This window comes from Cebidichthys violaceus, unplaced genomic scaffold (assembly GCF_023349555.1).
Source record: "Cebidichthys violaceus isolate CVI_PGR_0920_01 unplaced genomic scaffold, fCebVio1.0.p SCAF_5, whole genome shotgun sequence".
Taxonomy (NCBI): domain Eukaryota; kingdom Metazoa; phylum Chordata; class Actinopteri; order Perciformes; family Stichaeidae; genus Cebidichthys; species Cebidichthys violaceus.
The window spans coordinates 10,565,321-10,582,047 of record NW_027176705.1 but is presented as its reverse complement, the minus strand read 5'-3'; the positions used below and the strand labels follow the sequence as shown (position 1 = coordinate 10,582,047).

Here is a 16,727-nt window from a genome sequence, read left to right as displayed (position 1 = left end):
AAGTCTCTGCTCTATATTAATGAAGTCTACATGGATTTGGATGGCAGACACAGATATCAGTATTTTAATGTTTTGTTTTTGATCATGGTCTCTGTGGACAGTTGATCAATTATTCAGGTGGAGAGCTCCTTGAATTGTCATTCGAGGAGTTTTGGGTGAAATATGGCACAGGTCACTTTACAACCAGAGCTATTGTGAGAGTCTCTATTCAAGAAGCAGCTCGCCTCCTGAGGTTTGTGCTGATAGAAGAGCTGACAAACGGTACACCGCATTCAAAAATGTACCATTCACACCATCCTGAATAGGAAGTGAGCAGGAGAACATTTAATGTTGTTACATGTTTGGTACAATTACTGAGCGGCTCTGACTCAGTGTGTTTACATGCACTTAAGTAACCAGATTACGCCTTTCCGTAGTTACCTGAAGTGTAAAAAGTCATGTATACGAGAATCCTGGCTTCTGTAATCGGGTTAAGAGATCAGAAGAGCCTGATTTCCCTGGATATATTTTTTCTAGTACACGCCTAGCAGGTTTCTTATCGGCTTTTTAATGTCAGTCTGACTAAAACTAAGAGAATCCTTTAGACGTCCACATAAGTCCGTTTCTGCTGAACAGTTCCTATTTGTATAATTCAGACACCTTCAGACAGATCCTGTTCTCTCACCCCCGACACACACACACACACACACACACACACACACACACACACACACACACACACACACACACTGTCGTCCTAAAATTGACATTAATTTACTATTTCAACAGTAAATATGTGTGGCTACAGAAAGTATTTGCAAACCGTTCCCCTCCAATGGATTATATTCCTTTTTTGAGAATATATCTTTACATTACAATATCTGCTCGTAGCAACTGAAGCAACATTATTCATAGTTATGTTCAGGAACTCACAGCAACAATGAAGAAAAAGGTAAAAGTGCAAACTTCATGCCACAAAAGTTTAATACTGACAATGTTTTGATTTTCACGTCAGGTCAGACTGCTGGAACTCATCGCAAATAAACAAACCTTAAGCAAAGCAACAAAAAAACTTCCACTGAACATAAAATTTAGGCAGCGATTTTGTTTCCTATTAACGCTTAATTGGGAAAACAAATTAGTGGTACATAATCGTGTTCAATAATAATCTTGTAACAGCAGTACTGGCGCTCTAGAAAAATCATGTTTACTTTAAGTCTATTTCACTACTATTGGAGTTCTACTACAGCCTTTTTTTGTATTTGTACACGGTGTTTAGGGGGCGTATATTATAATAATAAACAATCGTCCATGCTTCTTCAATATATGATCAAGTGGGAATCATCGTTCAGCACACCTTGTGCTGAACGATGATCGGTGCATCTGGAGTTGACTTGACTTATTTTTTTATTAACATAAAATTAAGTGAATATATAAAGAATTTAAGAGGATGGTGCTGCATGAGGTCCATTGCTGTGGGTTAAAAAAAGAGCTAATAGTAACATTAATGTGTTTGGGGACGCTGACAAGAAAGTGAAGTGAGACAAAGTGAGACAAATGCTGCAGAGTAGAAAATGTGCTTATGGGGTAGATAGACTCAGACAAATAATGGTTGTAGCTCTTAAGGTTTGATAACCGACTATCCATTCCCAACATCTGCAAGTTAGCCGAAGGCCTGGACAACAATATCAATCAAGATTTCTCCATTTCTGTTCAGAGGAGGAGAAATGATCTGTGGGTCAAACTGCAGACAGAGCTGCCTGTGGAAGACGGATAAAACCAGCCTGAACTGTGATAACGTTGTTGTCAAACCCAGGAGCTGAAACATTCTATAAACAATACAAAAACATAATACACATTTTCCTAGGGTTGTGTTTCTGCCATCACACTGTTGATAAATTACTGAAATTAGAAGTCTCATCTCATTAAGGAGAAACAGATCATTTAAATCAACTGTTTTCAACAAGGGCCAAATGTGGACAGGTTTCCACTTCAACCAAACCTAGTGCTGTCTTGCATATTCATGGCCCTACATGGCACATGGTGATGCTTGATATTTTGAACAGGCACAAAATAAACACGCTGATCTTATCAAAGGTCTTTCACTTCTGTGTCGACCATTTCCCACTACGCTGATCTGAAACAAGATACGAATGACATGACAGTAAGCATTTATATCAGCTCTGTTTTCATCTATGTTGTTTAAATTATTGCGTCTGTTACTTTACAGGTTATTTCCTTTGGTTGATGACTGCTACACTTGCTTTTCAGCTCAGTTACTGTCCTTATTTGTTGTACGCCCTTGCCTTTAATGGAGAGATGTTTTAATGAGACCTTTGAGGTTTCCTTTTATCTCATCTGTTTGTTTTTTTTATTTCCTCTCTTCCGTTTCATCTCTTTCATGTAGAAACAAACATGGCATCCTGTAAATTAAGAGATGTGGTCACAAAGACAGAATGATGGACTGAAGGTTCAAAAACAGAATCAAATTATTTTGTGGAAATTAAACTCAGAAAATGTTTTTCACAATAGGTAGTTTATTTTGAATGTTTTAAAAGTGGCAGTATTAGTATATTGTATGTGTTGTGATTCGCTGGGAAACAAATTGTAACACTTGATTGAGAGCAACTGCGTTGTTGATAGATATGACAATGTCTGTATAACCATGAACTGTGTTGCTGGAGAAAAAAATACAACATAATCTAGAGCATCAATATTCAGCGAGGTCCAGTTAGAGACAATTTCCTCATACAAATGTCACAGTACTGTCTAACTTGCGCTATGATTTTGTGCCATGTGTATTGAAGTAGCCTATTAGTTGTACTAACGTCTGTATGTAGTTAACAACTGATTGACTTCAATTGAATAATATCTCAACAATATTTATTGTCAGATTTCAAATTGGACTGGATTAATTACAAATAATACATACGCTATTAATAAATAAATGTTTTTCTCTCATTTCAAGTAAAATAAGGGCTGGATAAAAAAATAACAGAAAGCTTTTGAATAATGTTTCTTAAAATAAAGTACTTCATTTTAGAAAAATGTATTTAACTGAATTGTCCTGAAGCTTTACATTTATTTAATTCAGGTGTGAAGTGATGTCAATCAAAAAAGCCAAGATATCCAAATGGTTCTTATCTGTGCAGGGACTTTGTCTGTAGTTATGGAAACTACTTGTTTCAGCTCTATTCTCTCTGTTTACAGCATTGTTGGACAGTAAACAATGTTATGTTAGGATTCTGATCATATTGGGCTCTTAGGTTTATTTTTCTGTGCCTTCATTTTGGATTTGAGTGGGTACATTTGCTCACGGTCTCTGAACATATGAGACATACTGGTTTTGAACATGCCCGTGGGAAGAATGAACAAACAAGAGTCTGTCCATTCGTGGTTAAAGGCTCAGGTTAAGCTGTCCACATTTCTCTTTTTGGAGAACACCATATGAAATAACTTCTCTGACTCACATACTTTTTCCTTCTGTTGGGTCTCTCTCCCCGTCTCTCCCATGAGAGTGAATATCTCACTCGAGTCGAGGGCAACGCTTAACAGAATACACATATGTGATTGGCCGAGTAGCATCACGTGATATGGTTTACAACGCATGTTAATGGTTGGTGTGTTTCCTGGACCGCTGAACGAGTGCCATATAGGAAAAGCTGCGCTGGTTAAAATAGAAGCGAACCGCATCGGTTATAGGTCCAGGTCCAGAGACTACGGCGTCTGGGTCCGGACTCGCCTAATAGTGACACTTGATCGAGAATATGTTAAAACCTGAGAAGCTCTACACTCCCTATGAAACAAAATGGACAATGTGATTCCTACAGTGGTTTAACTTTTTGTTGTCATTGCATTGACTGTAAAATACAAAGAGAGCTGATTGTAATCCAAAATCCTGAAGAACCCAAAAGTAGGGATTTAACATAATAAAAAAACATCAACATTAGTCTAGAATGAGAAATAAAGAAACTGGGAAAATAAAATATTTAGTAAAATATATAAAATTTGACACAAAATAAAATGCGATTTAATGTCATTGGTGTCAGTCATATAAAACCTCACAGGCCAGATGAAGGTGTGAACTGGCAAGCTCAATAATGAGGAAATGGAGAAAAATAGCCTCAGGCTGTCTCCATTTGCAAAAGCAGCTGGCTAAATGTGTTGCACCTCTCACATCACCCGTTAAAGGTGAAAAAACAAGCTAAAGACCAGTAATGAGGCTTATCACGCCTCCAGTGAAAAGAGGCAGCCAGTGAAACACTAGAAGCACCACAGTATCGTGAGTCTGTTACAAAAGAGTTCAATGCTCTAACCATGTTAAAGGGGAAGTGAAATTTCACTTTTTTGTAAGCAAATGTAAACATGGGGCTTTGCTCATTGGTTCAAGTCTCATAGACATCGTTCAAATCACAGATGGAACAAAGCAACTGCTAACAAAGCCGCTCCTCAGCCTATTGTAGTTTAAGTTTTATATTAACAACAATTTGTATTGCCCACTCACTTGATCACCACTACAACATTGCCAGGCAGTACCAAGAAAAACTAATGTAGGGGACGATATTGCTGCAGAAATACACACAAACAAAACTTAGTACAAAAGTCAGAACAAATGGCAATGGTTTGGATGTGTGCAGCTCCAGGCAACGTACGATGAGCTGCTTCAGTGCACCACCCAACGTGAACCTACATACTGACTGAGTCTTCCCAGGACTCGCTGGACTTCTCAGCAATCGTGTTGAACCTCAAGCTGCTGATTCAGAGGAGCTGGCAAAGTGAGCTCTCAGTACAGAAATATGAAAGTTGAGTTGCGCTGCGTTTCAGTTCTGTAATCAGAGTGGAGCAGATGTGCTCTTGCCTTTTGTTTTTCATCACTTTGTAGAAAAGTCTTGTTTTACATCCTGCTCTGCACTCACACTAACATCAGTCCTGACGTACAGGTTGAGGGAGAATTTTATCTCACATGACTTCCTACAACAATACAATGAGATATATAATTAGCTCAAAAACTCTGCACTGTGTTGCAAAAAAAAAGTGAACCTCCTTATCACCGCACAGCAGATGCCCCACAAAAGCACAAGACAGTTTTTGCACAGTGTTGGTTTGCACCTCAAAACAGGCAGACTGAATGTCTGCTGGCTGGTTGCTGATGGCAGCCTCTGCCCTCTGTACCAGCCAGACAAAGCACTGCCTAACGGCTGTATCACCCTGTCATGTTTTGTCAGAAGATCGAGAAGCTTTCTAAACCTTTTAGAGTGCTGTCTTACAAAAAAAGAGCACACTGAAGCTTAGTTTTAGCTTTAAAATCAAAATGAATGCAATGTAAAAACACAATGTTTTGTTATGATTATGGATTTCTTAATCAGACACAAGTTCCTAGAGCCAGAAGTGCCTGCTTTAGTGCAAACAGCCCAAAATCCAAAGAAATTCACTTTTATACAGGACGATGGACAAAAAAATCTTCACATTTGAGAGGCAGGAACCAGCTAATTTCTTATTTATTTTTTCCATGAAAAATTACTTCCTTCATTCATTTTCTTCAAAACTGTTGCAGATTAATTTCCTGTCTACGAACAAATCGATTAATTGACTAATTGTTTCAGCAGTGTAACATGCGATCAGGAGATCAGCATCAATGCTTTGCAGTCGCCGATCCCTGATATTGTGATCATTGTGAACAACAAATCTGTGTTGAAATCAGTAGAAGGAGAGCTAATAAAGTTGGCAGCAGCAACAAGGTTCCATTGAGTTACATTATGATGCTTTCAGGCTCTATTAAGTAAAAAATTGTATTGGTTGAAGGTAAATTCTAATGTTTTCATGATGTGTTCAAATGTCATCTTGTAAAATGTAGTTTTTGGGGAGAAACTTGAATGAATAGTTTTAAGGAGATGTTTTCACAGCAATATGAAATAGATATTAGAGAGTGAATCATTACCTCTTTAACTTCCAAACACTAGCTCTAAGCAGCTTATAATACATACATAAAACTAATAATGACAATATGTTTTTATCAATACAAATATTTTTTTTATTTCCTAATCATTTGACTTTTGGCATTTTCAAAAGTAATATTTGCTCCATTCACATATGCTGATCCAATCCGTGATTCAAATAATGATACAATCCGAACTGTGAGTTTGTGATCTTATAAATCACACATTCACACACCAAAGCAAGCAAGTTCAAAACGTGAGGAAAGACTCCGGCTCCTCATACAGTAGCTTCACTCACAGTCTGCCATGACCATGAGGCATCTGACACTCTGTACGTCAGAAACAGCAGAGGACAACTGAGTCATGTAGAAACTTGTTTCCACATGTAACGGAAAGATACTCTTTGACAGTGACTGTACAGTCTTACATTTTATCCTGTGAGGAAAAGGTTGAGTGGTTTGAGACCTCGGGGAATAAAACACTTTTACAACCTCTTTATTTCTAATGTTTTTCTCAATGATTTAAACCCTAACAGAGTCATAAAAACTCTTACTTGGGATGCTTATGTGAAGACTTTCAGTAGAAGAATCTTACTACTTTCACCAATAGTGCCACCTTATATTTGTACAAACTGATCATACCAGCATTCACAATAGTTTATTTAGTGTATGTGGTTCAGAAAAGTAAGGTAAGGCCTTGTGGAGTAAGGGACACGTATCAAGCTTATTTCCCCTCTGTAAGTCTGCCATGTCAAAAATATAAAATTGGCTATATTCAGAGCATACCTATTATGCAAGGTCCTGAAAAATGTATTCTAATCTTTTAATATATTCTTTCAATCTTTTCTCCTGGTTTTTGTTTTCTTTCAATGTTGTCCATGAAAAGTCTGAAAGCAGTCTTTCTGTTACTTCTGTTTAGAAAAGGAAACCTTGAATTCTCATATGAATGCATATAAAAAAAAAAAGGTAACTTTCCCCTTTTAATAATTTGAAATACCATGACTCATCTACAGCCTGTGTAGAGTGGATTATACAAAGGTCAATTCAACAGCTTCCTGTTTCTTTATGTTTCTGCATATGTGATTCAATATAAAGATAGACAACAGTGAAGTTTAGCTTGTTTAGGCCTATATACAAAACATTGTTCCACATCATACTGAGTTTTTCTATGATAACAATTCAAGCATTATACTGTATGTAAATGAGAGCTGTGACTACATTATTTTAAAGTTAAGATGGATTATTTGAGATGGAAAGTAGAAATACTAATCTAAAACCCCAACTCAAACTTTAGCTTGGGACTTCATATGATTAACAATGATATTTACTAAGTCTTCTGCATCTTGTTTGTGATCTGAAGCACACTCTGCCTGTCAACAGCAAAGACTGCTTCTGTCTTTATTGCATGTGCACTCTGATTGATGATAGTTCAAAGAAGTAATTTGCTGGGTCCAAATTTGCATGGAAATTTGTTTGGCCTCTGAAGCGCAAGTACAAAAAGTACAGCAATATAAAAAGCTTGTGTTGAGGAAGAGAGACTTCCACCTCTGTGAGCGCACGGAAGTTTCCATCCACCTGTATTAATATCACAAACAAAGTTTTTACTCTTGGCAGAGTTGGAAAAGTTGGTGAATCAATAAAAGCAAAATACAACAAAGTGCAATGTGCAACAGACCTAGTGAATAACTCATGACGTACATGTGGCTTGTGACTTCAACGTCAACTGACGCTTGGAGAGACAAAAAATAAAAGCAGCAGACAAAAACATCAGATCTGTGTGGAGCAATGAGAAGACTCAAATCAATACGTGACACAAACAGAAAACACAAACAAAAATGCCATATTTTCATCATGCTTCTACATTTCTTTAGTTTCTTTGAGGTTTGACTGATGTTGTGCCCTCTTCTTCTGCAGTGGTTTAATTACACCTATCTCAATGAACTTATATTCGTATAACAGCAATGCAACTTGGCTAACGTCTACACAGTTTGGTTCTACATGACCACAGTTCGTCCCATGGATGTTGGTCAATGAGAAAAATAACAAATTCATTGAAGAAAAACGGAATTAATTGGGACTGTAATTATCTAGTGGGGTAGAGCAACAAATATCTTACATTTAAGCAGATACAAGCTTAAAATCACTGTTCAAGCCATGTAATATTAAAATCCCTCGACCTCCTCCAGAGACACAAATCCTGTCCTGTTCATTTTTTATTTTACAGATTACAAACCCGGCAGATTTACTGTGCAAGGGATGAAGAACACAGACAACCTCTGCAATTATTACAAATCACAGGAGGACAGATCTCAGTGTGATAAACTATAGAGATTTAAATGTACATTGGTGGTGCATTCAAGAGTGCTTGGGCAACTGAGGTTTGTAAGTCCCTCAACAACAACCTTTTTAGAGGACGAAAACATAACATCCATCTCTGCTGTTTTTTTTCTGGATTTGAAATGCAATGCTTCGTGACAGATCACTACAGTTGGAGTTTCTTCTATCAGCAATGGATTAATGATGAGTGAAGGTTGGGAAAATGTATTTTGATAGAAGATCTCAATTATAGTTAGCGTTGATGAATCTTGTTTCGAGGCCACGATAATTCACTTCTGTCTCATCGAGTCTCACCCTGTAATCCATCTCCACCCTCCCCCATCATAACCTCACATCAGCACCAGCTGACTCACTAAAGACAAATCGAATAGCTGAAGTCCACTGTCTTACAGATCTGCAGAGTGGAAAGCATGCAGCTTCAATCTAATGCATGAAAAATCTTGTTTCTGTTAACATAACTCACATTGTCACATTTGAGAGGTTAGTTTTAATGAATTTATTGACGTGTTTGGTTTGAGTGGGAACAGATAGGCTTTGTGGACAGACTGCACATTGAACTTTATTTTCTTACTGAAGTACTCCAAATATAAAACATTTCTTTGTGTCCTTTTCAACACTTCAAATTTCTGATGTATACATTTTTTATATAAATCACAGTCTTTACAGACAAATTGAGTAGCCAAGAAACTAAACTGCAGATTAGATAAGTCAAATAATTGTTATTTTTCAGCCCTAAGTGTTTGTAATTGTTTATAGATGACGTAACACAATGTGCTGTTGTATTTGAAGTGGCATTACTCGGTTACTACTTCAGATTCTAATGGGAATTAAACTGTGATGGGAAGTTCTATACCATGTATTGATTGTACCTCGCAGTTACAGATTTTGAAGTGTTGTCTATCTGCAGCTTCACCCCAAAAAGAAGCAAACAACTTTTACAATCAGAAGCAATTCAATGGATTAGAAAATGTGTGCTGACAGATTAGATCATGTTGTCAGAACTGATCTTACCTCAGACACTACTGTGCTCTACTGCATGAAAAAAACGGACAGTCTACACTTGTTCACAGCAGATGGATACACTTTCTAAATAACGGCATGGGTGTGTTTAAACCAGAGCTTACGTCTTCACTCAGTGTCATAATGAGAAAGAAAGTGCAGAGGACAATAGAGAAAAACAACCCAGAAACAACTGCTGATTAATCTAGAAAGCATTAAGTGACAAAGCCCTTCACTTGTCCATTCTGCTGCTGCCCTCACTGAAGCTCAAAAACTGGTCAAAAATCATTGATCATTGAAGGCAGCTGTAAGTTTATCCTGACAACATTTCTTTAAAAACATCACTGTGTATCAATGTACACAGATAAATGGCTTGAGCTGCAATGTAAACCTTATACAGCCACAGCTAAACCAGATTTCAGTCTGACTACAAAGGTTGTTTTCATTTATTTTGTTGGGGCTGCACAGATTCACTGGGGAAAAAACTACACTGAGAACATTTGCAATAGTGAACTGATCTATTTAGTAGAAATTGTCAGGGGACAACCTTTTGAATCGACACTCTTGTAAGAGGCTTTTACACGTCTAATTTATTCTCTTCGTGATGACTTTGCCCTCTGGAGTCAGAATAATTAATTGTTTTCATTACCAAACATTCTCCAGTGCATTCATATCCCTGTATTTCAATAACTTCTCGATTTATTGGAATTACCACCAAGAATATCTCCTCGTTTAATATTCACACTCTTCAGTCCAGACTCTCTCTCTCTCACTCTCTGCATCCCTGCCTACAGGCTGTATACTGCAAGTGTCTCTTCTCTTTACTCTATTACAACAGATTATTACTATCGCTGTACAGAGAGGAATTCACAAAAACCTTTAAGGGCTTTCATCTATTATACTCAAAATTGCATACAAAATAATGCCAATGGATGGAAATATATATTCCCTCAACGAATGTTTTTATTTAAACACATAACCTTTTTACAGTGGAGCTAGATTGGTGAATCAGCCGGCCACAGATTGCTTTATGTCGATATGTCATGTGAAACTGCAGTACAGAAACTTAGTTTATCCATCAGAGAGTATTGACAAGTTCATTTTTCAACTGCAAAGTACCTCACATTTTACAATTGAGGCAAAATTAATGACGTTCCAATCAGCCTCAACTCTACTGATCATTAACATGCTACCACACTAAATTAACAGGGCCCTATGGAGCTTTCCCATTGTAAGCCTACTCCCCATATTGCAGTGTGTGTATCCTATCTGATCTAACGAACGAGTTGAGAGCATTTCCTTTCTAATGAAACACTTACAGGCACTTTGCAGTATATCTGCAGCATACGTTACCACGAACTGTTGATCGGTGGAAAAGTGTAAAATCATCAGTAGGATTGTTTAATGCTTCACCTGCATAAACCCCTATCCATGTGCGTCCTAAACACTAGCGTGTTAGCCGGCTGACAGTAGCAGTTAGCTCAAAGCACTGCTTTACCTGCAGCCTCACAGGGCCACTAGCAAGGCTGTTGTCTTGTTGCATTGTTTAACGCTCAAATATCAATATTGGTATTGTCCTCAAAAATCCTGTATTGTTCAATACCTGTAATATACAGCCTGTAAGCTAATTTATCACAAAAGAGAGCAGACGAAGTTCTATAGTAATGTTGTCATAGTTAGTGGTGTTAGTTGTACTGGACATTATAGTGAAATGCGTTTCTAATATTCAGATTTTTGTAAATAATGCAGTATACTTCAACACCACTGCAAACTCCAACCTGGACAATACAAATAGAAGGTAAATGAATACCCCTCTGACATTGTCAACGAATATTAACTTTGTAAAGGTATAATTTATGACTCAACAGTTGTATTGGACTGCAACAATTAAAGTGGCCACTGAGTGTATAAAATATATATATCCTGGAGATTATTACCTGGCAGCTTCGTGTTTTTGACTTCAGAGCCTACCTTCCCTCTGCACACAGCAGTAGTCCTCAGCTGCTCCCGCCGTTCCCCAATCACCTGCCAGCACACCTGCCCCTCATTCACCTTAATTAGCCAACCAGTTTATGCTCACGACCACTAGAGTCTTCTGACTGATTGTGCTGTGCCACTATAGAGGTAAGACCCAATCAATTAACTACTATGAGAAGGGCATCCCTAATTTCTTTTTCACTGTGGCGTAAATATCACCTGTCAACACAACCCATGAACAAGCTTACAGAATACTCATTTTTTACATTGCAAAGCAAAATTACAAAATAATCATCATCACCTATAAATACATATAATCATGCTGCATCTGTAAGAAAAGTAAGAAAACAAGCCTCTGAGCGGCCAAATGAAAAGAAAATGGAAGAAAATAATTTTGCAGATTTTCTATTATTTCTGTCAGTAATGGTGATATACTGCCGCAATTTCATACTGATTATGTCTTGATAACTTTGAATATGATATATTTTAATACCTTCATTTAGACATCGTAATACATAGTAATACAAATATTAGGAAAATGGGTATTCACTTTGTTAGAAACAAGGTTGCCTTCATCTAAAACGGTATCTAAAGAGTCTTTTAACTGTTCTTTCTCCCAAATGACTGAGCACTTTCACAGAAACTGGAGTGTAACTTCCCTGAGCTGCATACCACAGCCTGCATGTACAAGCATGCACACAAACACCTGCACACATCCACCGCTTTTAAAGTTCACTCATTTATCCTACAGCTGCACTCATTGTCGCTCTGGAAAATCACATCAGATAAATATCACAATGTAACTGTCCTCTGAGCATCAGCAAAAACGCTGATTTACTGAGCTTCTCAATTGACTTGACAGGTGGATTAGCGCGAAGTCATCTTGGGAGCTGTGGCTATAATATGCCGCTAAATCAGCACTGTGTTAATGACTGCCTCTTGCAGGCCTTGTGGCCATCCAATCAGATTTCATGCTGGTAATACACATCCTCAGAGGTCGAAGCAAGCCATGAGACAAGCTGCATTTTCATAAACAACATCCTCATAAAACAGCATGTCGGTCACACCATATAACATCCATACACATATTTTACACTGAATCTGACCACCGTGAAAGGACACAAACTATTCAACTGAGGCAATGACTCATTTAAATTCTTACTTCTGCAATGATTTGTTGATTAATCGATCAGTTGATTGAAAGAAAAGGAATCAGTGACTATTTCAATAATTTATTCCTTGTTTGAGTAATTTTTCAAGCAAATGTGCCACTCATATTTTGGTTGGGAATTCTAAAATGTGGACGATTTGCTGTTTTTCTTTTCCCATATGACAGTAAATAGAATATCTTCAGGTTTTGGACTGTTAGTCAGAAAAAAAAATAAGTAAAAAATACAAATACAAACAAATTAGAAGACATCACAGTGGGCTGTGAGTAATTTTGAATGTCATTTCTTCTTTTCTTCTTATCGACTAAACGGTTTATCAAAACAATGGTCTTAATTAATGTAAATAATTGATAGTTGCAGCTCTGTTCACTTCTATTCACTACTACATTATGTATGCCTGCAAGGGGAATTATGCCACAGCTCATCATCCAGGTCAACAAATACACACCCAATAAATATCAGAAGAAGAATAAGAAAATAAACACAGATAATATATACATTGATAAGGAAATATAAATATCCAAAAGTATGCAAATATTTGTACAGCTCTGTAACTGAGTTTAAGACATATGTTAAAGTGCTTATTTTACTGTATATGCAACAAGGAAGCAAACAGAAAGAACTCTAATGATCATTTTGAAGTAAAAGCTGAGGAGGTCTTCTATAGACACAATAGCATAGCATGCAAAGAGCGCAGCAAACAGCCCTCATGGTGGGCGTGTGTGAACCTGCTCAGTCCCACTTTCCAATAAATTCTCCTGGGCTGGCTGTACTTAATACAACAAAGAGCTCAGTCGGTTTATGGGCTGTTGCCACGTTGCTTTCTCCTGGTAACAGGCCACTTAACTAAACCTATCATACAGTTAGAAAAGAATATTTCTATTTCTGTCTCATCCCCGAGTGACACAAGAGACATCTCTTCTGACTGTCCACAGTGACTCAGCAGCAGCAAATGTTTCATTCTCACATGCAGTATTGCTCTGTGGTGTGGGAGCTCATGTCTGTCTTTTAGTGCACTAAAACTAAGTGCATGTGGTTGAGTGAATAGTGCACCAGGACCCTGTACAGTAAGTGTGCAAGTCACAGTGCTGAACTACAGAATGCAAGAGCCAGGATATACAATATCTGCACTTGTGTCACAGCGTGATATAGGAGGAAGATGTATTTTTAGAGATGTTGTAAGTATACTAATGACTCTCTGGCTCTGCCCGAAGCTCCCTGACTGTTGACGCCGTCGGCCACTTATACACTCGGATTATGGCTCTCTATTTGCAGCGGATGCAGTCAGAGTAATTATCAGCGAAATCCAGACAATATGGCTCGTACTTAAAATGATCAAAAAAAATGCTCATTTTGCTGGAAAAGTTTTTATTGTTGCAAATGTGCACCAATATGACATCAACTGTCTCCTCCAGCATTAGCAGCTTCTGTTGTCATCAATGACACAGTGCTGCAGAACTTTTAAACCAACAAGCATGGAGACTTCCTGTATTTATCGTACAAATACCCAAAGCAGCCAAAAATAATGATGGCTCATACTGCTAGAAAAGTGGAAAAAAGTGAAAGGTTTTTTTTTTTAAACTAACTGCTGAATGACTGTCCTAGTTTTAAAAGTGGCATAACAAAACAATGAGCCACGGCTAGTTCTTAAAGGATGACTAACATTTAGGGAATAGACAGATGAGCAGATTGATGCCACTCATGTCTTTATGATAGATATGAAACTACAGCCGTTAGCTTAGCATAAAGACTGGAACCAGGGGGAAGCGGCTAGACTGGCTCTCTCCAAAGGTAAAATATCCACATACCAGCACATTTAAAGCACTCTAATTAACATCATATATCTTGTTTGTTAAACCTGTACAAACTCAAAGTGTAAAAAAGACAAGTTGAGGTTTGACAGGGGGTTACGTGTGCGACTACGTGCCAGGTGCAGTCATTACTGAGATTTCACATGTTAACTAGTGAGCTTTAGAGGTGCTGCAGGCAAGGTTATTTTTTTTTAAGTAATCTTTTTTTATAATTATCTTTACTGTTAGATGAAGGCTAACAGCAAAGAGGCTAATACCCCCCAGACCATGCTGATGTTTTTTAAGCACAAATGTAGCATGAAATGATCTTTCCTGTCAGAGTAATACAAAAAGTTGAAACATGTAGTTTGGTGGTAAGTCACCTGAACAAAGCTCCGCCCTGCACATGCCTATGGGTGCCAAGCTGAAATGGAGACCTGCCTCCAGGAGGAATGTTTACCCCAGCTTAGCACAGAGAACTTATTGCTTAAAGCAGCATGAGTAGATTTCTGTCTGCAGTTCACTTCTGCAACATTCCAGCTCTGTGCCATTTCAGATTGGGACCTGCCCAAAATGAGCCCCCCTGTGATGACAAGAATAGCTCTTTTAAAGACACAGAGGGGAGACAAATTAACTGTGTGTGTGATCAAGTGTAAAGAAACTGTACACCAGGAGTGGAGGAGAGGCTTGAGGGAATTTGAGAAAACGGATTCCAGACATTCCTAAAAGTAAAGAACACGTTTTAAATAACGTGGAAGACGCAGAATTTCATAAATATTCCAAATTAACTTTGATAAAATATGAAGTGGAAAATGATCCAGTCTTAATCACACTCAGGAATCTGAACAATACCCTGTATTGTACCTGCATTTTAATGCAGAATGTTTCTACTGCCAGCACTTTATTGGATTCTGGCTCTCAGTATGCATTATGTTGTGTCACACAGGTAGAGTGCAGTCCAAGATAAACCTTAATGAAGACACCAGCATGTATTTAAGAGTAGAAATGAATGCGATATATGATGTAAATCACTAGAGCAATGTTGTACACTTTAAATTGCACTTAACAGTAAGACTTTATCTAATTTGTATAATTATAATAAATATTCTTATATTGCAACCTACTTATAACTAATTCTTCAGCTCTTGTGTAGAGCCATTCTTAAATATGTTGGCTCACTAATCCTTTTCATGGGGACATGCAGTTTTTCGTATAGTCATTTGTCCTCTATCAAACCGATCTTTAGCAGACAAAAGAAGTTCCTACTGTATCAATTTACTTGTATCAAAAAGCCCAGGTGGTTTGAGTGCAGGTGGAGCAATGTGGGAAATACAGCGAGTTGAAATGATGGAGGCTTTACCTTGAATGTGCTGGTTGACCACATTCTCCAGTCGATCAAGCCTCTCAATGATCCGGAGAGTGTCGCCTCTTTTGTCACCCTCTAACTTTCTCTCCGGTAAAGGCATCGGAACTTTGATGTAAATATTGGCGATGTAATTAGTGACCCATCCGACATAAAGCAGGCAAACAATGTTCGTCATGCCGCTCAGTATCACGCATGTGGACACCAAAGTTTTTGTTCTCCTGGTGCAAGCCATGCCGACATCCCTCCATACAGTCTGCAGTATCCCGTCAAACCGGAGGACAGGGCGACAGTCGCCCGCAATAAAAAACTGGAATAATGAAGTTATTTCCAGCGACTGGGCAGCGATGCAATATCCAACGCGCGGAGCGTTTACTTCAAATGTGCCGTGTGGGTTTTTTTTTTCTTAGGGGTGGTAAAACACAGTTTAATGTCAAATATCTACAGGTGAAGGTTCCCCCTCTCGTTCCATTGCGATCCTCCGTCGGCTCCGGTTGCATGTGAGGATCAAGGAAACGGGAAAGACACGGAGCATCCTGCTGCAGCCAATGGGAGGGATGGTGAGGACTGGCAGCCTCCGTGATGCACGCGTCCCTGCTGCGCACTGATTCACTGTGAAAGTGGATCTGACCGGACTATTTCCATAGACCATGGACACAAAGTGTTATAACCTACTTCTGTCTCAACAGCGACATATTTGGCCCACACCGACCTTAAACTGCTCATTTGATGTTCCTTCCTGGAGCAGTTAGACAAATCCAGCTGAATCTTGTTCTTTCACATTGTCAAGCACGCTAGAAAACACCTTTGGAGTTTTTGCGATGAGATCTTTCCCCACAAACATGGACTAGATTTCTTGCTGCAATACTGTATCAAGCCACGAGATAGAGACAACGGGATATGAGGAATCAAGGTGCGGTGGGGTCACGTTATAGGTCTGGCTGTGGTCCAGCTCACTAGAGGAGGATGCAGGATGCAGAGAATAGGCTGCACTCATCTCACAAGCTGCTGTAATTAGACCAGTGCAGGGAACTGTACCCACTAATTACTGCAGACCTGCTCAAAGGGCACAAGTACAAAGTGAAGGCATGCAGCACTTTAACCTGGAGAGAGAAAGTAATTTTATGCCAATCTGTTAATCAAATCTAAATCATGAATACCTTTGTGCAAGTTTGCAT

At 38.4% G+C, this 16,727-nt stretch overlaps 1 protein-coding gene across 1 annotated transcript in view; it reads right to left on the bottom strand.

Moving 5' to 3' along the window:
- Window positions 1–16,115, bottom strand: part of galnt18b (UDP-N-acetyl-alpha-D-galactosamine:polypeptide N-acetylgalactosaminyltransferase 18b) — a 70,895-nt gene extending 54,780 nt beyond the window's left edge. The window contains exon 1 of the mRNA XM_068731003.1: window positions 15,547–16,115. Coding sequence (XP_068587104.1) covers window positions 15,547–15,784 — 238 coding nt within the window. The 5' untranslated portion in view covers window positions 15,785–16,115. The remainder of the gene's footprint in view (window positions 1–15,546) is intronic.
- Between the last annotated feature and the right edge of the window lie 612 nt (window positions 16,116–16,727).